The sequence below is a fragment of the Aspergillus pseudodeflectus genome, assembly GCF_044049435.1.
Source record: "Aspergillus pseudodeflectus strain CBS 756.74 chromosome Unknown BJX68scaffold_8, whole genome shotgun sequence".
In the NCBI taxonomy this organism is placed as follows: domain Eukaryota; kingdom Fungi; phylum Ascomycota; class Eurotiomycetes; order Eurotiales; family Aspergillaceae; genus Aspergillus; species Aspergillus pseudodeflectus.
In genome coordinates this window covers 884,698-904,858 of record NW_027263784.1, presented here as the reverse complement: position 1 = coordinate 904,858, position 20,161 = coordinate 884,698, and the positions used below count along the sequence as shown (strand labels likewise).

The window sequence follows — 20,161 nt, the reverse complement described above, 5'->3', positions numbered from 1 at the left end:
AGCAGCCACGTGACCCCAGCTTCGGCAGCATCGCCCGGGATTTTGTGTGATTACAGTACGGAGTAGAGCGCCTCGGATTGGCTCCAGCTGGTGCCGGTTTTCCTCCCATGGCGAGTTCAGTCTCCACAAACTTGGAAGCCTCTAAGCCTGCACGCAAGGAGAGAGAAAAGACAACTTGGATACATCATACAGACGACGCATGTTTGCTACGATGCTTTAGACGAGTCAGAAAGCCATGGCCGCTTTGTTTGCTCGTCTGACCGCGTATAAGCGCAGCGCATGTAAGGGTCTCAATTATGAGTTCTCGACTTCCAAGGTTAAATCCGAACATCCGTGCCTCCTTGCCAGACATTGCCAAGCTTCCGCTTCCGCTGTATCCTCCTGCTGTTGCCGTGCTGAATCCCATGGTTCCCCACCCCACAACCTCCAATGACCCGTACCCCTGGATATATTACTCTGTTAATCTCCATTCCGCGGGCACTGGACATCGGCTTTTTCTGGCGTCTGTATGGAAATCCCGAGCTACGCGCCTGCGCTTGATCCCGTCTGATCTTCCGTACCACCGAGATAAGATTGAGAAATTACCCACCGGTCGAGGCGGTATTCGAGGAAGGTATGTACCTTGTAGATGCTTCGTAGAATCAGGTGTTATACCACTGTAGGAGTACGTAGAGAGCGTGGCTTACACTCAAAGGGTACCCGGCATGCCGAGTTGAAGTGCCTTGGAGCCTGCGGAGCCGTCTGCTGTTACTACCAACCTGGAGATAGTCACTCTGGTTACTCTTGCTGCGCGGGTTCCTGCTCGTGGGCTCAATTGTTCCTTAGCGATTGGCCCAGCTATTGTCTTCTCAAGACCGCGAGCACTTTTATCTTGGAGCATTGTTCTGCTGCTATTGACACTGGGACGCTCGCGCAATGATGCAAGCATACTCCTATTGTTCCTCGTCATTTCAAGCATCATTAATTCAATTTATTTTTTAAAATTCCAAAAGTAGACTCAATAGACGATCATTCAATGACATTGTTCCCATTCCCTATTGTTGTTATGGGGTTTAGAAGCAGTGACTGCTGCGGCCTGCATATTCACCTCATCCTCTTCCAGCTAATCTCCCCACCTTATATAGGACAATCTGTCCTGAATGAACCAGAAATTCTTTACAACAATAGGGTGAATAGCACCCAGGTGACTATGCTATTGTTTAGAATAGGTGACTGTATCTACCCAATGAACAATAGGCTCGATTTTTTACGACTTCGCAGTATAACTGCAGCGACTGCCCTCGTAGATTCTGTATACCAGACCCCTCCCCATCATTCCCCTTGCTAGATAGTTCAAACTGCGCATTTACAGTACCTGGACTTCATCATTTCCAAGCCCAAAGCACCCCCCTCCCCCATCACCAAGATGAACTCCGAAAGCTGCGATGTCCCCATCATGCTTGACCTCGAGTACGTTTAACCCTAAGCCAAGACCAAGCCTATACTAACCGCAGCCACAGGGGCCTCGCCTACGAAGACATCGCCAAGCTCAACCCCTTCTATGAAGAATACAAGACCTTCTGGGACGTCCCTCGGGATCCCCCCTCCGACTACTCTCTCTTCTCAGGACCCTCAATCAGCTCCGCCTCGCTCCCCTCATTGGGCTCCGGGTCCAACTTCTCTTCTCTTCCATTCGATGCCGCAACGTCTCCTGCTTTCCGCATTGGAGCGCATCCAGATTGCTCATTTCCGGAGAGTTCCCAGGTCATTGTGCACGGCGGCGGCCAGTACAGACCTACCTATGACGAGTGCCATGACACCGAGTCGAGCCAGATTGCCATTGTCGACTGCGATGCAATGAAGCGGCCGCTTTCTCCCGTGCGTGAGTGCACAGAATTCCAAATGTCCGATCTTGCGCCGCATGACCCTGTTGAGGGTGCCTTTGGCCGCTCGAGGTCCTCGCACAAGCAGTTGTTTGGCGCGGGAGGCTGGCTCGGATGTACCACAGAGGTCGCGACGAACAACAAGCTAAAGCACAAGAGCTTCAAGGCCATCGGAAAAAAGCTCAAGCAGCACGTGGAAGAAATCGTAAGTCTGCCGTTCTCCTCCGCTCCCGTTCAGCAACTAACATGTCCAGGCCGGCGAAATGGTCAAGACACATTCAATCCCATTCTATGTTCCCCGCCAGCCCAGAGTCCTCGACCGATCAACCGTCGCCATCTCGCTCGATCCCACCACACAAGCCAAGCTCTACTCGGAGATGGAAGTGATGATCTGCGTCAGCGCCAACAAGTTCCTCCTCGAGGAGTACAACGGCGGCCGCATCTCCAAAGACTCGATCAAGAAGATCAACAACTACTGGGGCTCAAAGAACCGGCCCGACGTGGTCGAGTTCCAGTTCGACCAAGCGACCCAGCGCCAGCTGATCCTGTCCAACATCCGCACCTTGCACTTCAACGGAGAGAGCTCAACGAACCCAGTGCTTCTCAACTCGAATCTCCAGAACTGGAAGGCTGTCGTCAAGGAGATGAGCGTCCGCACGTTTTGTGCCCCGGACAGCGTGATCCGCAAGCATATGCATGACATTCAGAAGTTGCTCGACATGCTTGGTGCTCCGATCGGTACGTTCCTCGCGTTCGAAGAGTTGCAGATGCGGACTTTGGCGTTTCTGAAGGAGCAGAGGGCGAGAAATTACCTTGCTGAGGGTGGGCGCTCCATGTCGGTGAGGACGAGCCTTTCGTCCCAGTATTGAGGCGATCGAGATCAGGTTCAACGTCAGCCGCTAAATAGAAACGCCAAGTTATGAGTATTTACGAAGCATGTACATTATTATCTATCCCGGCAGTCAGTTTCGCTTGTTTTTGTTGTTTTCTCTTCTTCGCCGGGGCTTCACTTACCTTTATTTTTGTTTAATTCATGACGTCTTCGAATCAACTACATGATTTTCAATCTTTTAATCACTTCTCTCGAGTATTCAGAGGAAGACATAATCCTGAATTTTGTTGAAACGTTGAGGAACAAAGCGTCCCTGTGTGGTTGACTAGACTCGTGAGATTAGCACGTGGGACGACGTCATAGGCTCACGCGCTGGGATCGACACGCTCACAAGCAACAAACCCTCGAGCTGTAGCCTACTTTTTCCAAGCTCCATATCCTTTTTCCTTTCCAATGTGATGTACATTCGCTACTTTATTACCGTACTCAATCAATCACCTCTCTATCGGAGGATTTCAAGCTTTTGGGCTACCGCTCTTCATGTCATCCCTTGCTGACCGACAGTTCGAGACTAAAGGCTGCAGCTGCCCAGTTGCCTGTGTTGCTTGCTAACTAGCCAACCAACCAACCAACCACTATGACTGCTCTCTCCAACTCACTCGCTTCAGCTGTCTTCTGATTCAGCTTCCATTCTTTCGATCTCAGGTGAAACGCAAGTGAACCGCAATGGCTGGCCCGCTACATACCTACGGACCGACCTGTCTCCTCGCCGATGACGATCCGGACCCCTCCACCTGGCACTCCCTCGAACAAGCGCCGAAACCTCGTCCACAATTCTTCTATACCTCATCGCTTCCGATCGATGATCCTCTAAGCGCCCTGCCTCCTCCCGCTAGCGGCCAGGCTCAAGTCGACGAGCGAGTGCCCCCGCAACCATTCTCTGTGAGAGATCATATCGCGTTAGAAGAGGCTTGGCTGGCCATACAACGAGCGAAGCGGCAACGAAATGCGGTGAGGTCGGAGTCCCGTGCAGGTAGCGTCAGGAATACAACGGCGGGGATAGCTGTGCCAGGGAGGGAGGCCGGTGTCACATTCGACAGTCCGACAGGCAGCCGTCAGAAGGCGAGTCTGGCTGGGAGCCAGAGAGGACGTCACGTTGTCCCGGGATCTGGTTCGAGCTCTAAGACGCCGCCACAGAAGTTGCCCTTTCGGCCAAACGAGGACTCGCCGCGGGAAGGTGGCTCGCTTGAGAGAACGAGTGGCCCGTCGACCTTTGACAGCAGCGTAGGCGAGGGTGTTACATTTGCGAACCAGCTTCATCGCAAAAGAGAGATTTCCCCAAGTGCTAATTTGAAGAGTGTGCGGCGCAAAATTGGCGAGGCTCGGAAAGAGGATCTTGACGGCGGAGATAGTGTAGGGTCCTACGGTCGTCGCTCTCGTGATGCCAGCATTAGTGGGTCGCCTTTCTTAAGAGCTACAACTCAACCATCAACCCCTCTTTCTCGATCCCTCGAATCCGTCTCCGGGAGAGACGGGGACCAGGAGCCACATGACGAGCCTCAAGCCGGACTCGGCTACGCGGCTTCAAAGCCTTCTGGACTCCGGACAAGCACTTACCAAGAACAGACTACAGATGAGTCCATGGCGAATTCTGATATCGACTCGGAGAAGGAAGAGGTCGATGCCAAGATCCCTGTGGGCGTATCTCGACTGCATCTGGTCGAGCTACCAAATCTCAAGGTACCTTCCACTCCTGACTTTGCAGCTAGATACTTATACTCCGTAGATGAAACCAATATATTGGAGTCCTCTGCACGATATTTCCAACGTTCTTCGCGCGACATGGTTTTACAAAAACACTATGCGACCAGTAGAAACTGAGCTTGCAAATAGACTGGAAGACGGCTACGCCTATCTGAAACCTTGGACGGAGACATGGCAGGATGAGTTGAATAGCTGTGTTGAAAATGGCGCAGATGCCGAGATGAAGATCGTGCACAGATTATGGCCGAAAGAAGACGACGCACCTCCTAGCAGGGATGGTAGTGTTGAAGCCGAAAGTGATCTTTCAGATTTCACTGAATTCATTGACTGCCGGGCAGCCGGTGGCTCACCCGCGCTTGCTGCAGCTGTCAAGCCTTACATGACCTCCAGCGTCATCTACGCTGACGGAAAGAATGCGCAGATCCTCCGACCCAGCTTACTCCCATCGGCATCACGAGGGCGGAGGCCGCTCAGTGCTATACGCAAAGGACGGCAGATCGGTGTACCTGTTGTTCGCGGCTTCAGTAGACGGGCATGGGAGAAATTACACCCCTCCAAGCCCAGTCCCGTCGATGTCCGAAACTACCTGCGCGGCGCCCAAGCCAAACCCAGAACGCCTGGGAGCGGCGGCCAAGTCTGTTATGCATGCGCGATGGAAGAGGCACGGCCTACGCCCACTGACCTAGTATTCGTTATCCACGGTATTGGGCAGAAACTCTCTGAGCGAATGGAGAGCTTCCATTTCACCCATGCCATTAACGCTTTCCGGAGGCAGGTCAACGTGGAACTCAATAGCGAAGAAGTATGGCCGCACGTGCGAGACGGTCATGGAGGAATCATGGTCCTCCCGATCAACTGGCGCTCGACATTATCCTTGGAAGATGCAAACCTAGAATCACAGGTCACAGATGATCCAGCTTCGAACCATTTTACCTTGAAGGACATCACGCCAGAGACAATACCAGCCGTGCGGTCATTGATCAGCGATGTCATTCTCGATATTCCCTACTACTTATCACACCACAAGCCCAAGATGATCGAAGCAGTCGTCAAAGAGGCAAACCGTGTCTTTCGACTGTGGTGCGAGAACAATCCCGGATTCCAGCAGAACGGCCGCGTTCATCTGGTTGCACATTCGCTTGGCAGCGCCATGGCAGTCGATATTCTGAGCCATCAACCCACGACGATACCGGACTTCGACTTTCCGAACATCGACCTTCATACAGAAATCTTTGAGTTTGATACTAAGAATCTCTTCCTCTGTGGCAGTCCCGTCGGGCTGTTCTTGTTTATCAATAAAGGTGCGTTCCTTACCTATAAAGCTTACTCGCAGTCTGTTACTCACATGATTCCAGCAAACCTTTCGCCTCGAAAAGGGCGAAATAAGCCAGGTGCCGAGGGAGACGATCGACTCAAAGGCGTAGCCGGCGACGTAGACACTTATGGCTGTCTGGCTGTGGACAACCTCTATAATATCATGCACACAACAGACCGTGGGCCAGCCCCTCTACCTTATTCCCCAACTAAAACCCTACCCGACTAACACCATCTAGCAATTGCCTACCGCGTCAACGCAGCCGTCGACAGCGACCTCGCCGCCACCCTAAAACCCGCCTCCATCCCCAGCACAAGCGCCTCGCTCTGGAAATCCCTCAGCAGCCCCTTCCGCTGGAGCAGTTCGCACACACCCGAACGCCCATCCCTCCTCGCCGCCTCAAAGCTCCCCTCCAACGTCGAAATGGAAACGCACGACTTTACACGCGAAGAAATCGCCGAAAAGCGCATGCTCTTGCTCAATGACAACGGGCAGATCGACTACTTCCTCTCCGGTGGCAGTGGGCCGCTGAGTATCCAGTATCTGAATATGCTGAGTGCGCACAGCAGTTATTGGATTCTGACGGATTTTGTCCGGTTCTTGGTTATTGAGATTGCGAGGAGGCAGGGGAGGGATGCGGTCTTGCCGGTGCTTAGGGCGGAGAAGAGAAAGGGGTGGAAGTATGTTAAGGGGTGAGTGATTTGGCCTTTCTTTTCAGGTCTATTTCTAGTCTTAGCCTGTCTCTTTGGGTATGCAAGGATGCATGCGTTCTAAAAGGGATTTGTTTATTAGAGAGGTGTGGCTGTGCTTCGTTTAAGCGATCTGATAGATGATTGATATGTGGGCGGATGTAGACAAATAGGCGCCTATAACTTGGTCCTGGCCTTAGTTCTTAGTCCACATATAGCTAGTTTATTACTTAACTGAGCAGTGTACAGCATAATAATCATGCCTTGCCTTCCGCCTTGACCGCAGTGATCATTCAGGGCTACAGTGGAGGAAACGGGGTATAAGTGGGGTTGCATGCGGTCAAAAGTGGAGATCGATTTCAAGTCCTACCATACTAGTATAACCTAGTTCATAGAGATACTCAGTCTCTACCAAGCTATTAGCCCAAGTAAAAGTGAAATGGCCATCTTCTGGACGGTCATATACTCTCCAACATCTCTTCTACTTCCACTCCAAGACCCCCATCCGCTCAAACGCCTCTTCAACCCCAATCAACCCTTCCACCCCAAGATCTTCCTTCGTAAGAACCTCGCACTGCCCCTCCGCTTCCTCTCCCTCCTTTTCTGAATCAACCGAAAATGCGCTTGTCCCCATAACCTCAAAATACAAATGTGACAGATGAAACACCTGGCTCCAAACCGGCCAGAGAGAGCTATAGTCCTCCTTGTTCAGCGTCAGGCACCTCGTCTGAATCCCCTGGTGTTGCGAAAAGGCATCGACGACCTGGGCAATCTGTCTGTACTCAAGGACCGTCGAGACGAATTTCCCGTGCGCGGATTGTGTAAGGTGCGGTTGCTCCAGGATCGCGCGCACGAAGAGGCCCGCGTTGGTCTTTTCGTCGCCCAGGAGTGGGATGGGCGTTGAGGAGGGGATACTTAGGAATTGCGCGTGCAGTTTCGATCCGTCGAGGGTTCGAATGCGCGTTGGTGTGTAGATGGGCACAAGCATGTTTCCCGCGAACCAGGCGAGCCAGAGGAAAGTCGTCTTCTTCAGAAGGTCGGGAAGGGAAGATCGTATATAAGCATCAACGCGGTTCTTACTCTCGTAGTACGGAACCACGACCTTCCCCCCGGTATTCGCGGCGGAGTTCGGGAGCGTTGACCAGATGTAGTGCTCCAGCGTCGGTGTTTCGGCGGCCGCAATAGCGAGGTTTATGCCCTGCGCTGTTTCGATTTCCATTGCGCTGGCAGTTCCGAGCGTTGGTAGGGCCTCGAAGAAATTCGTTACGGCGAAGATGGCGTGTGTGCCTGCGAACGCGGTGCGAAGGGAGGTTATGTCGTTGAGGTCGGCCTTGACTACTGTGATTCCTTTTGCCGAGAGGGATTTCGCAGCGGCACTTTGTGGGTTGCGCGTTACGGCGCGGATGCTGTAGGTTGGCGTACCGTTGTCCAGCAGGGCGGATATTACTGAGCTGCCTTGCGTGCCGGTGGCGCCGACGATGGTGATGATTTTGGACATGGTAGTTGAGGCAGGATCAAGGTCTTTGGGAGTGAATGTTTACAAGCTTGTTGTGTTGTCATGAGTGATCTTGAAGGAATTGGTGCCTTAAGTAATTTATGAGGCCGCAGCGGAAGTCCGCATCCATTGGATGTCAGCATGTAATTCATGAGAAGGGCCGCACAGAGGGCATAGATGTGGTCCGGAAGACTGATGAATTGGCGGTGCTGGGATCGGGGTTGCGGCGGGCAAATGTGGATCTCTGCAGAGTCAGACTGGAATCTCGTATAGCAGCAGACCTAAGCTGACAGATGTATCGGAATCTTTCTACCTTATATGTAGATATGTCGGGAAGACGAACTACGCAGCCAAATCATAAAGCTCGACAGTATCAAGCCCCTGACACGGAACAAGAAGCAACTTCTCAAACGGATCCAGCTTTCGCGGCGTCGAAGCAAGCCAGTGAGATAAGAACGTCTCGTATGGTATCGTAGTCCCACGTCCATGATGCGAATGATTGCTCTCTGAGCCCCAGGAGCTAATCGTCGTTGAGAGGGGCAACTTGACTAACGTATGCAACCCAACGCAGATGCCGTCTCTGAAGACCGAGTTGATGCCGTAGAGGAAGTATACCACGATGGCAGTTCGACGAACACACTCTGCAAGAATCCAAGTCCGCCAGTTGCCGGCCTCGCTGTCTCCGAACTCGGTCTGAGAACGGGAAAGGAGTTTTAGGGCCATGGTCATTACAAGGCTCTGTTGTTGCTCGGCCATAGAGCGCTGTCCGAGTCCGCCGTGGAAGAATCGGATGGTCTGGTAGAAGACAAATGCCTGTAGCCTGGCCAATTCTTCTAGGATCTCTGTGTTATGTGAAGGTTTGAGTAGCTCGAGGACTTCGGCGTCGATGATGCGGAAGAGCAGCTCCTGGTTGGTCTCGGAAGTGAGGCACTGGGTTGATGAGACGCCATATGCTGCGCGGATAGCTTGTGGTAGGGAGTCACGGTACAGCTCCCTATGGAGGAAGATTGCCTCCGCGCGCTGGGCAAATTCTCGAGGGTAGCTCTTGAGCTCGTTGATCACCCACTGCCAGGCCGGCATACTACTTTGGATTGGCTGCACTTCTCCCAGGCAGCCCAGATAGATGTGTATACTTGGCGATGTTGGTGCGCCTGCAGGTACAACGCTTGACTGTGAGACGCCAGAGGTAAATTGGCCTAGGCTTGGAGTGGTGTCATCCTCGGAGAATTGTGTGTTATGACCGAAGAAATCGGGGAAAGCATCCGCATCAAAAAGAGAGTCAGGCGTCGAGTTATCTATCGCTGCCAGAAGCTCAGTCATAGAGCAAGTTCCCGTAGACATGGATGGACTGGCGGTCTGAGCAGTGGTCGACTCCGCGGCACTCCGCGTCTGCTGAATCGGTGGGTAAGCATAATGGCAGATCTTCCTAGTCTTTCGACACGTCGCGCAGGTCGGATAGCCAAGGTCGCACTTCCGACGGCCTTTAAAGCAGGCATCGCATGACTTCCGTCGTAGTGACATTGTGCTGGGAAATGTAGAGGTTGCTGACAAGGGTGGAGGGGGCGGAAATCCACAACTTAAGTCAGGTTTATGCTTTGAAATCACCTCGGAGACTTTATGCGGACTTTGTGCATTCTTGCTCGAAGATGGACAACCCCAAAGTTGTATACGGCCTGGATCATAATTATTTGAAAAATAAAGGTAAATTTAGCAGATGAATACATATGCTTGGTATTAACCGCTATCTATGGCCAACAACTCTAGCCTCTCATGGCGCCTCATAACCGGCCAAGCGGTAGATGCGTGTACACAGCCCGGCCAATTCTCTATTGGTCTAGTATTGTCGACTTGTAGGCGTCGTATTCCTGAGACTTATGCAGTTGAGTACGTTCCCGGGGATCCCATTCAGGTCTCTAGCGGCCGCCCGCACCATCAACATCTCCCTCAACGGAGACACCAGGTCATCTAGTGCAAGACAGAGATCGCCAGTTTCCGGAAGCACATCCCTCTGGAAGACACGGCTGGTGATCGTGCGAGCCAGGTGCTCAACGTCACGGGCATTGGCCCACGAGTGCGAGTGCGCCAGCTCGGCAAACATTCGGGACACCGCCGGCTTCCACTTGGGACTTTCTTTGGATTCAGGCGGCATTCGGATCTGGTACTTGCTGAGGAGTTTCTCAAGGTATTCGAGGCAGGTCTGCGGAGGCATAGATGGGAAATGGATCTCGGTTGGGAAGCGAGATCGAAGGCCTGGGTTTACACGCAGTAATCTGTCCATATCTTCAGGGTAGCCCGCCATGACGATGACCATTTTTCGAGCGTAGCGAGGCTTCGTCATGCTGTCGACGAGCTCGCCTATTGCTTCTTCCCGGGTGTAGCTAGTGCCGACATTGCTACCAGAGTGCGATGCACCGACACATAGGCGGTAGGCCTCGTCTATGAACAAGACCTTGCCCAACGCGCGTTCTAGTAATGCAGTCACCTTGGGTCCTGTATGGCCCAGATACTCGCCGATCATCTGGGTTGCTGAACACTCGATAACTTCAGTCGTGGATAGAAAGCCCATTTCATAGAATAATTCACCAATAGCACGAGCGACGGTTGTCTTTCCTGTGCCGGGGGAGCCTTTGAATATAAAAGCAAAGGGGATATGCTCTTGAGGACTGACTCTACGTCGGCGCATCCCAATGGCAGTTCTTTCATAGTTGCGGAAGGTGGTATATAGATTCTCCATGCCTAGAAGCCCAGAGAAAAGGGATTTGCAGGTCTGGTCTGCATCGAATATCCGGTTGTGTTTCGGGTCAAAGTCCTGAGGCTCGAGGCAAACGGGAACGTTGCAGTCGTAGTCCTCGGCTCTTGTTTGGTAAGATAACATGGCTCGACTAAGCAAGTTTTCCACATCGCCGCCATTACCAAAATTGGGACGGTGGCTTGCCAGAGCAAGCATCTCATGGGCCACTTTTTTGGCCTCCTCAGTGGCTGTAGCTTCGTCTCGGGCCATTTTCAGATCTAGGATCTCTATTAGTTGCTCTGGCTTGTAGTCGGAAAGTCGAATAGCGGTGTCCAAGGGAAAGCGCCGTTTCAAGCCAGGGTTGCTATTCAGGAGGAACTCCTCCATGAGGTCTTCATAGCCAACCAGGATGACGCATCGCTTATCTGAGGGTTGGTTTTGGATGATCCCGACCAGGGTATCAACAACAGCACGACGATGTTGGTCACTGTCATTTGTGCCTTGGGTACTCTGTTGATAGAGCATATGAGCGTCGTCAATGATGAGGACCATCCCTTCGGTGTCCTTGAGAATGTTCTTCGTAGCTTCCTCCGAATGGCCCACCCACTCTCCAATAAAGTCAGTCGGAGCTTTGACCACGACTCCCGCAAGTGAGACGAGTCCAAGCTCTCCAAGGATCCGACCATAAAGCTTGGCTACCGTTGTTTTTCCTGTCCCGGGAGGGCACATAATGACTTGGTTCAAGGTCAAACCGATGGGCACTTTCCCCTGATGCTGTCGATGCCGATTTGTATCAACATGGCGCACCAGCCGCTCAACCGACTGCTTGACACTCTCAAGGCCGACCATACCCTGCAGCTCTTTCCAGGATGGACTGTTTTCGCGTGAAAACTGCTTCGGGCCCGGCCCTAGAAGGGCTTCCCTTGTGAGGAAATGGTAGTTTGGTGGTCTTCGCTTCGGATGTGCTGTGCTGGACTGTTGCTGGAGCCTGGTAGCCTGACGTTGCAGAGCCTGCTCAACCTCTGTCGTTATACCTCGATTGACAGCAAGCTCACTACTGTCATTGCTGCCACCAATCCTCTTCGCCACGGTCAAGAGCGCTTCGGAGTAGAGCCCTCCTTCAACATGTAGCTTCCGCTTTTCCAGCGTCTTCACTAAAAGCCGGTAGACTCGGGATTCTTCGTCGTCATCCAAAGTCATTCGATGCGGAAACTGCCAGCGGGTCTCATTTGAGTCGCCGAAATCTCTAGCGGGAGCAGTCATAATCATGACTGTCTTGCCAAGTCGATCTTCCCTGAGACTCGGAAAAGTGCCTATACTGGGAGGAAACCCCACCCACGAGCAGCTTCTATGGATGAGGAAAACTTTGGAACTGACAACTGGATGATCCGCAGAAGCACTTGACGTTGAAGATGACTCGGACACCTCATATCGGTGATAGTCCTCGATTGATGTCCACCAAGATTCGTTTCCGTCCAGCTCGCGACCGGCGGTACGGGGAACAAGGTCAAAACAGGACAGAAGCTCCGCATAGAGCCTTGCGACCGCTTTCTGCTCTGTATCACGTAGTAAGTGATAAGCTGACTGTTCTCTGTGGGAGTGGTGTACGTACCAGTTTCCGGCCCTCCTAGGATGAGCAAATTCGTTTAAGCGCTTTGAGGTCCTCGCTTCGCGCTTTACCAGCTTCAATTCGAGCTTTTATGGATAGAAACTGCTTCTTGACGTCTTCATCATTACCCGGTTAAGCACTTTCACAATATGGCGCTGCTTTCTGTCCAAAGGCTCCTTGAGCTTTCGTTTTTGATCAAGCCATTCTAGGCGTGATGGGGAGCTGTCCGGTATAGAATCCACTTTTTCGTCAAGATTCTCAAGTTCACTATAAGTAAATTCTAGGTCTTCCTTCTCCTTGTCGGTGCTCGCATGCGTAGGCTCCCAATCATCGAACACAGACCACCACTCCTTTGGAAGGTAATTGACCACCGCGTCTTCATAGTCAGTCTCGTCATCGTCGCTTTTGTCATCGTCTTTGAGTTCATCCTGATACCCGCCTTCCGGTGGCTGCTCAACTGTATCCGTAGAGCTTTTGTCATCATGACCCTTCTCGTCATCATCGTTGCGCTGCTCCATAATCCCGTTGTCCAGGGATCGTGTAAATGCATCCGTCGGGTTCATCTCCTTGTTCACCTCATGGTCAGAGCCCTCTTCAATAGCCCGTGAACTCCCAGCATCATCCTCGATCGTGGTAGAGGCTGTAGCCAAAGGCTCCGGCTGGCTCTCAAGCAAGACTGTCGAAGCCGTCTTCGAAATCGGTGTTAGTCAGTGTGAGTTTTGTGTACAAATTGAGTAATACTCACGTCTATGTTGCCATTTGTGAGACCGGATTGATCCATCTTGGTCAACGCTAGACCCTCAGAGGACGTATATTCAATGACCAGCATTGCGAGGGGTTAAGAGATGATAATTTTCAAGCTGACATGCGAAGGCCTTGTGCCTTCTATTGTACCCCTCAGTTGGAGGGCTGGTTGTTGAGACGGCGTGAGGGGCTCAGCTCATGAGGCTACGCAAATAATCAGACTAACACAAGGCAGATGCCTAGGACATATTTCTTACCTGTAGTTCTGCAGTCATCATTTGCCTGCAATCATTGATAGCCATCTGGGCCAATCATCTTCGAGACTTCGCAATGGCTGCATCTAACCTGCAGATGCTGCCTTTTCCGTGCCTTTAAACGCAATGACCATTGTGTGGAGAGTACTGGTACCTGTTGGTAGCAGCTAGTTCCCGCTAGTACCGCTAGTTTGCAGGGATATCTCGATGTGAAATAACGTCAGCTCTCAAGATGGCTGCCCGACGTTTTGAAAGTACGCGGTGGCTGCGGCTGATGATTGAGGCTCTGTCACCACCTCTGAGCAGGGGTGCGGACAAATTGTGAAACGTCGCTTGACCTGTTGCAGCACAGATCTGAAGCCAGCGCCGCAGAAGAGGAGTAATCCGAGTTGGTCTCCTATGTTTGACGGACAGACATCAACCTGGAGCCCATTTCTGGGCGCTTCTCCATCGACGCCGAATCATGGCGTTGGTATCCGAGGTTTGTCCAAGATGCCAGAGGCAAGGAAGCTTGCTTCTCAAAATAGTGCCGTGGACTGACTAAAGAGCGAGTTCTTTGGTGCATTCACTAGGAGGGTTTGACTGGCTTGGGGGAAAGTGCGGTTGGTGGGATGATCCAGAAAGTTGATACCTCAGGCACTAGATTGGGGACCGGGGTTTTGATTTGAAGGTGTATCGCTGACAAGACTATAAATACGCGTGATTATGGCCAAAATAATGCTGTCGGCTTGATACAGTAGCTTCTGGACGTGTAGATTATGCAATATGTCTATCACGATGCTTTCAGAACCTCTGGAAAGTATGAAGAGATGCCTCGGCTACATCGGCGGGTCGGTATAGATCGCGGCGAACAAACGAGGGGAAATCACCATCGAGCAACACGAGTTTTATACCTCTCCGCAACTGGCAAGATACTATATAAATCCTGCCAGACTATATTCCAAGTTTCCCTGGGATTGACCAATTACTATCTCTCACTAGTATTCCTACGAAACCCAAAGCCGATTGTTGACTGACGGCGCACTACTTTCCAGATATATATTTAAGCCATTCGAAACAACACCACCGAATACATTCCGTAAACATACCATTATCCAGACAAAATCCCAGGGCGTCATAACAAGAATGACCGCGCAAACAACTCCTGACGCCGACGCCGCCTATTTTCTCACTCACCCCGCAACATCCCCGCTCATAGGCGACAAATCGTATACCCAAATCCCTGGAGGATCAGCGCTCTTCCACGACCCCTTCTTCCGACGAGCCGCACGCACACACTCCGCTGTACTCCGCACCGCATTCATCTTCCGCGCCCTCCCCAACCCGGAGGGCCACCTCCTCATACAAGTCGGGCACGGTGTCTGCGGGCAATCCGGGGTCGCGCACGGCGGGTTCCTCGCGACGGTGATGGACGAGGTTTCGGGGAACTTGATAGCGAGTACGCGGCTTGATCAGGGGTTGGGAATGTATACGGCCGCGCTGAATATGGGATATAAGCGGCCAGTGCTGGTGGAGGGGTTTGATTTGACCACTGGGGAAGGGGTTGGGGAAGGGAGCGGTACTGTGATTGTTGCGACGGCGAGGTTGGCGAGGTTGGAGGGAAGAAAGGTGTTTATTGGGGCAGAAATTAGGGATGAGAGAGGAGAGGTTTGTACGACTGCGGAGTTGATTTTTGTGCAGAAGAAGCCTGTTCCAGTTTTGTGAGTTGTGTCTTGTTCTGGTTCTGTTGTAGACCTGGGTGGAATAGACTGGGTGTGTTTTGGTGAAATTGTTGTATTTCGTTCAGTCTATGATATAGCTTAGATTGGAAACGGCCATTATTTCCCTGCCCGGCGCCCTGTACTGTACACCATGACCGTGCTCGTCATCAGCAAACCAGCGGAAGTATCAATGCAACCCGCGCAAACATAACAGTGACTCGGCAGTCGAGTCGGATCCATACGCCCCAATGCGGTATATAAAGAGGACAAATCGAAGAAAACCAAGAAGTGATAAGTGAAGTCGTACACGTGTTCCTCTTCCGGCAGGGCAGTTCTCGCTAAAAACACCCTTACACTGATGCTCCAAAGTCATGAGCCTTTCCTTGTACCAACAGTCCGACGATAAGACCGAAAAGACCCAAGACTGAGCTGAAGATTTCGATGACGAGGATCTTGACGAACCTGTGATAGTTGTTAGTGGTTGCTCAAGAGCTGGCCATGGGTTGGAACGAACAAGCTGGGATCAGCAGCATCGGCGAGAGCTGCACCACTCCCGTTGATACCGACGGAGATACCGCAAATCAGGTTGCATGCGCCGACCGTGATTCCTCCCCAAAAGAGCGCAAAGCCGGTGTAGTAACTGCTTCCAGAGTAGATTTCATCGCCGGTCACGAGGTTTAGTTTCGAGGAGAAGACAATGGCCATGATGACACCGTAGATAGCGACGACTTCGCAGAAGATAATCGAGATCAAGTTCTTGGTTCGGATTCTGGGGGCCTTGACACCTCCGCCGACAATCGATGAGCCTGTGAGGAAGATACCCCTGAAGACTGTCGTCAGAATATCCAAAACATTTATCCTCAAGCACATGCACGGGAACTATACCATGAAGCACCGACAACGGATAACCCAATGCACATCGCTATACCAAGGTTTGCCCAAGCGTAAGGAGAAACGGACTCAAGGAATTGGCCGACCTAGACCGGGTTAGACGGGTTTCGTAGCATAGTCGATTGAGAGAGCTGCCCTACATTGAATGCTTCACCTTCTCCATGGAAAAGCATATCTAGAGCCAATTAGCCTATGACCTCAACGGGTTTAGGTAGTCACATACACAATCCGATCACCACCAGTGACGCGGTTGCCAGACCGCCAGGATAAGCGAGACCCATGATGACCCCCAACTTGGTAGACGACGGCGAAGCTGGAGGATCTCTATATCAAACCGCAAGGTCTCAAGACGCCTGCAAAAGAGTTGAAGGGAATGGTCGTGGACTGTTTGTTGGAGCTCTGCTCTGTGATGCGGGTTGAGCTGGAAGCCAGCAAGTCGCAGTGGAGGCCGGGCCGCATTTAATCCGCGCGGCGGCGAGGAGACCTCTGCCTGTGAGCATTGACCAGTCGGCGCTCTCCATGCAGACTGTATTGCCTGGTTCCCCAGACGTTCCATGGACTAAAGCTTCCTCGTCAATCGACCTTCCGGACAAGTCGCTCACCGTTGGTCTGATCGCAGTTCTCCCAGGCTGCCCTTTATTCCCTTTCTTCTTCCTGCTTCTCTTCGTTGATCTGTTTTATATGATCCTACTTCTTTAATACTCCCATCTCCTATCTGTTCCCCTCCTACCGCCCGATCCCCTATTCTCCATTCATCCTCCCTGTCACCATGTCTTCACCTGCTGGGGTAGGGTCGTATTCGAACCCTTTGAAGAAATTCAAGTATGCTTAATCGATGCACTTACTTGCTAACGAGCATCGCTAACATGATGCTAGGCTGGTCTTTCTCGGCGAGCAAAGCGGTATGGAGATACTCGGCTCATTCTGATAATCAGTCGCACATCATATTGACATTGAACACGCAGTCGGAAAAACGTCCCTGATCACTAGGTTCATGTACGACTCGTTCGACAACACATACCAAGCAACAATTGGCATCGACTTTTTGTCAAAGGTGCGGCCCGACCCCGCTCCCGTTATTGTCATTCGGATATCTGGCCGCTTGCGCAATTACGCTGAGTATACTAATATACCGTGCTCTAGACCATGTACCTCGAAGACCGCACCGTACGACTGCAACTTTGGGATACAGCCGGCCAAGAGCGGTTCCGCTCTCTCATTCCTTCTTACATTCGCGACTCGAGTGTCGCAGTTGTCGTTTACGATATCTCAAACGCCAAATCCTTCCAGAACACGCGAAAGTGGATTGACGATGTACGGGGCGAACGTGGAAGCGACGTCATCATCGTGTTGGTGGGCAACAAGACCGATTTGAGCGATAAGCGCGAGGTCACAACAGCGCAGGGCGAGGAGGAAGCGAAGAAGAATGGTTTGATGTTTATCGAGACTAGTGCAAAGGTTGGCCACAATGTCAAGCAGCTATTCCGAAGGATAGCTCAGGCTCTGCCGGGAATGGAGGGAGAGGCCAACCGAGGAGAAAGCCAGAGTTCGCCCCCCGCCCCGTCATTTGGGTTTCTTCGATAGTTTACTGACCGTACTACAGTGATTGACGTTAACATCCAACCCAAGGAGACGACGAGCAATGAAGGATGCGCCTGCTGATTGTGCATCAGCTGTTCCACTGTTATCAGATCTCAACAACGATGATGCTTGAGACTGTTTATAATATCTGTCATTCTTAAGATGTACATTTTCCTTGCTCATCACTTGACTAGCGAGTCTAGATCAATGCTGTTTCGAAATCGTCGCTCTTGCTCTTACTTTCGCAACTTTGAAGGTTTATTGGAGGACGGCGTTCTGCTCGCGCACAGCATCTCAGTGTCTCCTTCTTGGGCTTGGTTTCGTTAGTAATTTGGCTGCTTCCTTACTTTGCACTTGATATACCAACCGGTTATGCTACACATGATTATGTTTCAGGCATATTCTACCAGAAGTAGAATTGAACTTGAAGAATTCGGCAACTTTTTCCATCGTAGGTAGTATCAAGAGCCAAACCATCCCGCAAGTCTATCGATGGATGCATTTCGATGAATTGTGACGCCTAGCCAGATGAACAAGGCATCCCATTTGGACAAAATCTTCCCTTGAAATGCCATGCCCATGATGGAGACGGCATTGAAGATGCCTACGGATACCTCCTTCAAAAAGTACGACTCTCCAGGAACACAGCTTTGAAATTCAGGTGGCTGAGATGACCCACTACCTACTCCGTCGAGGCGCACGCTGAAGATGCGGCCACTAAAAGTCGTCATCGTTCCTGAATTGGAAACGAATACGACGGAAGAGCTTTTGGTCCTGGCCGAGAGCTGTCGGGACGGAAAAGGAGGGTCATGCTGAATGTATAAAGCCCCTGGTCTTGCAATAATTCTCATGTCATCACACGACAGAAGCGTCAAGTTGCTTCAGTTGTGACGAAATAAAAGGGCAAAAGATCGCCCGGGGCGGAGTGACCGGAAGCCGCACCCCTGTAAGCGCTGGTCATTGGGCCTCTTCAACCTCAGCCTATTTTTCTTCCCCCAGCTCCTCTTCTTTCATTGTCCTGCCACTCCTCCCAACTTTTACTCCTTTTCACCTGTACGTTCTCAGACCCGATCTTTCGATATCCCAGTGGGCGATATCCAAGATGGGTTTGTCGACTCGTTTCCTCCGCATTCCGCGGCCAGAGGTATGTTCTTGGTTCTTATTCCCTCCCGTCAGCCGGATCGGTCGCTAATGGATTATTACCCCGACGACGGGGTGCTCACAACAATAGACTTTTCTCTACGTGATGAGCCTACAGACAGGCGCCTCCTTGATCACTTTGTCGCTACTTCTCAACAAAATTAGCGGTCTCTATGGCATGCTCGCCTTGCTGACCGGCTACCACCTGTCGCCAGTTCAGCTGTCGATGTACCTCTACTCCTTGATCGCGCTTGTCCTCACAGTCCTCCTCTTCCCACACATCCGAAAGCAGTCTCCGTTACAATGTCTTGCGCTCGCCTGGTTATATGTCTTTGACAGCCTCATCAACGCTGCTTACACCGCAGCCTTCGGCGTGACGTGGTTCCTCGTTATCGCTCAACACACCGACAATGAGAAAGCATCCGGTCCGGGAAGCGACACAATGGGTCAGACAGCCGGATTCACCGGCTCCGAGTACGACGCCGCTACGATGCAAGCCGGGAACTACCATGAGTCGAGGAGCGCGGATAAACTCGGCAATGCTGTCACTCAGCCAGAAAGCTTCCAGAGCATCCTTTTCATTTGTGCGCTATGGTCGATTCGTATCTACTTCGTCTTTGTCATGCTCGCCTTTGCCCGCCAGGCCCTCCGACTATACGTCGCCATCCCCCGACACACTCAATTGCCCACCCACAGCCGCAATACCTCTGTCGCTAGTATGGCCAGCGTTGCCGACATCGACCGCGAGCTCTTCTCTCCATACAGCCCTGATGGCCAAGGCTGGAAAGGGAAACTCGGCCGTCTGATGATTAGCGTCGGTAAGAACTACTGGCTTGGCGAGGAGGACGATGGCAATTGGGTCAGCATGGATCATCGGTTCCGTCCTGCTGGGACGTCGAGCGAACTTCCCGGTCCTCTCGAACGTGAACGACGCCGACGATCCGGCACCGGACCACCCGCACCCTCCCAGGCGGCTGTTCAAGCGGCCTCTCTGCAGCAACCCGCACGCGAACCGACTCCTCATTTGACTGTGAAGGTCCACGACTGGGCGGACACCAGGTGATTCGTGGTCCTTCGACTTGCTCTCGACAATTGGATAATAGAGCTCTGTTCGCCGAAGCTTTGGCTGCGCGATAATCGCATTTGCTCTTTTGTGCTAGATACACTGCATACTTGGTTCGCGATTTGGTTTATATATGCCCTGATGATATACATAGCCTGGTTATGAGTCGGCTGGCGGTGGGCTGCGTGGTGGGAATGCCGTTTTCAGATCCCCGTCTGTCTCTCACGGTCGCCGCTCTTGGGAAAGGGTGAGGCGTTGGGTCTCGGATTCGTGTTAATTGCTTTGAGTCACGGGGAGACCTGAAGGAATCGATTTGGCCTCCTGGGGGCGAGAGAGTCCCCAAGGTCCTGGCGTCTAAGACATGTACATGGATATGACATTGATATGGCTTGAATTTCCTGTGTACGGCGTTGGAATGGATCTATACTCATCTCATGTTGCTCTCTCATTCATCCTAATGAACATACACTACTGTGACCTTGACATGAGAA

At 51.9% G+C, this 20,161-nt stretch overlaps 10 protein-coding genes across 10 annotated transcripts; 5 read left to right on the top strand and 5 right to left on the bottom strand.

The window, feature by feature from the left end:
- Window positions 1-1,405: 1,405 nt before the first annotated feature.
- BJX68DRAFT_263885 (uncharacterized protein) lies at window positions 1,406-2,731 on the top strand (the record flags this gene model as incomplete). Its single annotated transcript, XM_071044799.1, has 3 exons — window positions 1,406-1,449; window positions 1,500-2,067; window positions 2,117-2,731. The coding sequence occupies 3 exons, from the start codon at window positions 1,406-1,408 to the stop codon at window positions 2,729-2,731; spliced, it is 1,227 nt and encodes a 408-aa protein (XP_070902562.1).
- Window positions 2,732-3,134: 403 nt separating this feature from the next.
- On the top strand, window positions 3,135-6,738 carry BJX68DRAFT_230687 (DDHD family phospholipase). Its single transcript, XM_071039240.1, has 4 exons — window positions 3,135-4,434; window positions 4,481-5,759; window positions 5,814-5,951; window positions 6,012-6,738. The coding sequence occupies exons 1-4, from the start codon at window positions 3,421-3,423 to the stop codon at window positions 6,467-6,469; spliced, it is 2,889 nt and encodes a 962-aa protein (XP_070902561.1). The 5' UTR covers window positions 3,135-3,420; the 3' UTR covers window positions 6,470-6,738.
- A 56-nt stretch (window positions 6,739-6,794) lies between these two features.
- On the bottom strand, window positions 6,795-8,129 carry BJX68DRAFT_208374 (uncharacterized protein). The gene has a single exon (XM_071037695.1). It carries the CDS (start codon window positions 7,958-7,960, stop codon window positions 6,944-6,946), a length of 1,017 nt encoding a protein of 338 aa, XP_070902560.1. The 5' UTR covers window positions 7,961-8,129; the 3' UTR covers window positions 6,795-6,943.
- On the bottom strand, window positions 8,096-9,502 carry BJX68DRAFT_208379 (Zn(II)2Cys6 transcription factor domain-containing protein). Its single transcript, XM_071037696.1, has 2 exons — window positions 8,271-9,502; window positions 8,096-8,201 (listed from the first exon to the last, which is right to left on the bottom strand). Exon 1 carries the CDS (start codon window positions 9,476-9,478, stop codon window positions 8,300-8,302), a length of 1,179 nt encoding a protein of 392 aa, XP_070902559.1. The 5' UTR covers window positions 9,479-9,502; the 3' UTR covers window positions 8,096-8,201; window positions 8,271-8,299.
- Window positions 9,503-9,791: 289 nt separating this feature from the next.
- BJX68DRAFT_263881 (P-loop containing nucleoside triphosphate hydrolase protein) lies at window positions 9,792-11,951 on the bottom strand (the record flags this gene model as incomplete). The annotated part of the gene is made up of 1 exon (XM_071044798.1): window positions 9,792-11,951. One exon carries the CDS (start codon window positions 11,949-11,951, stop codon window positions 9,792-9,794), a length of 2,160 nt encoding a protein of 719 aa, XP_070902558.1.
- Window positions 11,952-12,171: 220 nt separating this feature from the next.
- BJX68DRAFT_208366 (uncharacterized protein) lies at window positions 12,172-13,435 on the bottom strand. The gene is made up of 3 exons (XM_071037694.1): window positions 13,299-13,435; window positions 13,043-13,245; window positions 12,172-12,986 (listed from the first exon to the last, which is right to left on the bottom strand). The coding sequence occupies exons 2-3, from the start codon at window positions 13,124-13,126 to the stop codon at window positions 12,387-12,389; spliced, it is 684 nt and encodes a 227-aa protein (XP_070902557.1). The 5' UTR covers window positions 13,127-13,245; window positions 13,299-13,435; the 3' UTR covers window positions 12,172-12,386.
- Window positions 13,436-14,055: 620 nt separating this feature from the next.
- On the top strand, window positions 14,056-15,120 carry BJX68DRAFT_230678 (PaaI family thioesterase). Its single transcript, XM_071039239.1, has one exon. The coding sequence runs from the start codon at window positions 14,421-14,423 to the stop codon at window positions 14,997-14,999; it is 579 nt and encodes a 192-aa protein (XP_070902556.1). The 5' UTR covers window positions 14,056-14,420; the 3' UTR covers window positions 15,000-15,120.
- BJX68DRAFT_230676 (H(+)-transporting V0 sector ATPase subunit c'') lies at window positions 15,053-16,299 on the bottom strand. The gene is made up of 5 exons (XM_071039238.1): window positions 16,110-16,299; window positions 16,027-16,061; window positions 15,881-15,972; window positions 15,510-15,818; window positions 15,053-15,457 (listed from the first exon to the last, which is right to left on the bottom strand). Exons 1-5 carry the CDS (start codon window positions 16,165-16,167, stop codon window positions 15,346-15,348), a joined length of 606 nt encoding a protein of 201 aa, XP_070902555.1. The 5' UTR covers window positions 16,168-16,299; the 3' UTR covers window positions 15,053-15,345.
- A 111-nt stretch (window positions 16,300-16,410) lies between these two features.
- BJX68DRAFT_230672 (Rab family GTPase YPT6) lies at window positions 16,411-17,868 on the top strand. Its single transcript, XM_071039237.1, has 5 exons — window positions 16,411-16,708; window positions 16,763-16,788; window positions 16,852-16,940; window positions 17,030-17,432; window positions 17,490-17,868. The coding sequence occupies exons 1-5, from the start codon at window positions 16,656-16,658 to the stop codon at window positions 17,546-17,548; spliced, it is 630 nt and encodes a 209-aa protein (XP_070902554.1). The 5' UTR covers window positions 16,411-16,655; the 3' UTR covers window positions 17,549-17,868.
- A 500-nt stretch (window positions 17,869-18,368) lies between these two features.
- On the top strand, window positions 18,369-20,155 carry BJX68DRAFT_230669 (inositol phosphorylceramide synthase regulatory subunit KEI1). The gene is made up of 2 exons (XM_071039236.1): window positions 18,369-18,611; window positions 18,699-20,155. Exons 1-2 carry the CDS (start codon window positions 18,570-18,572, stop codon window positions 19,668-19,670), a joined length of 1,014 nt encoding a protein of 337 aa, XP_070902553.1. The 5' UTR covers window positions 18,369-18,569; the 3' UTR covers window positions 19,671-20,155.
- The last annotated feature ends 6 nt before the right edge of the window (window positions 20,156-20,161 follow it).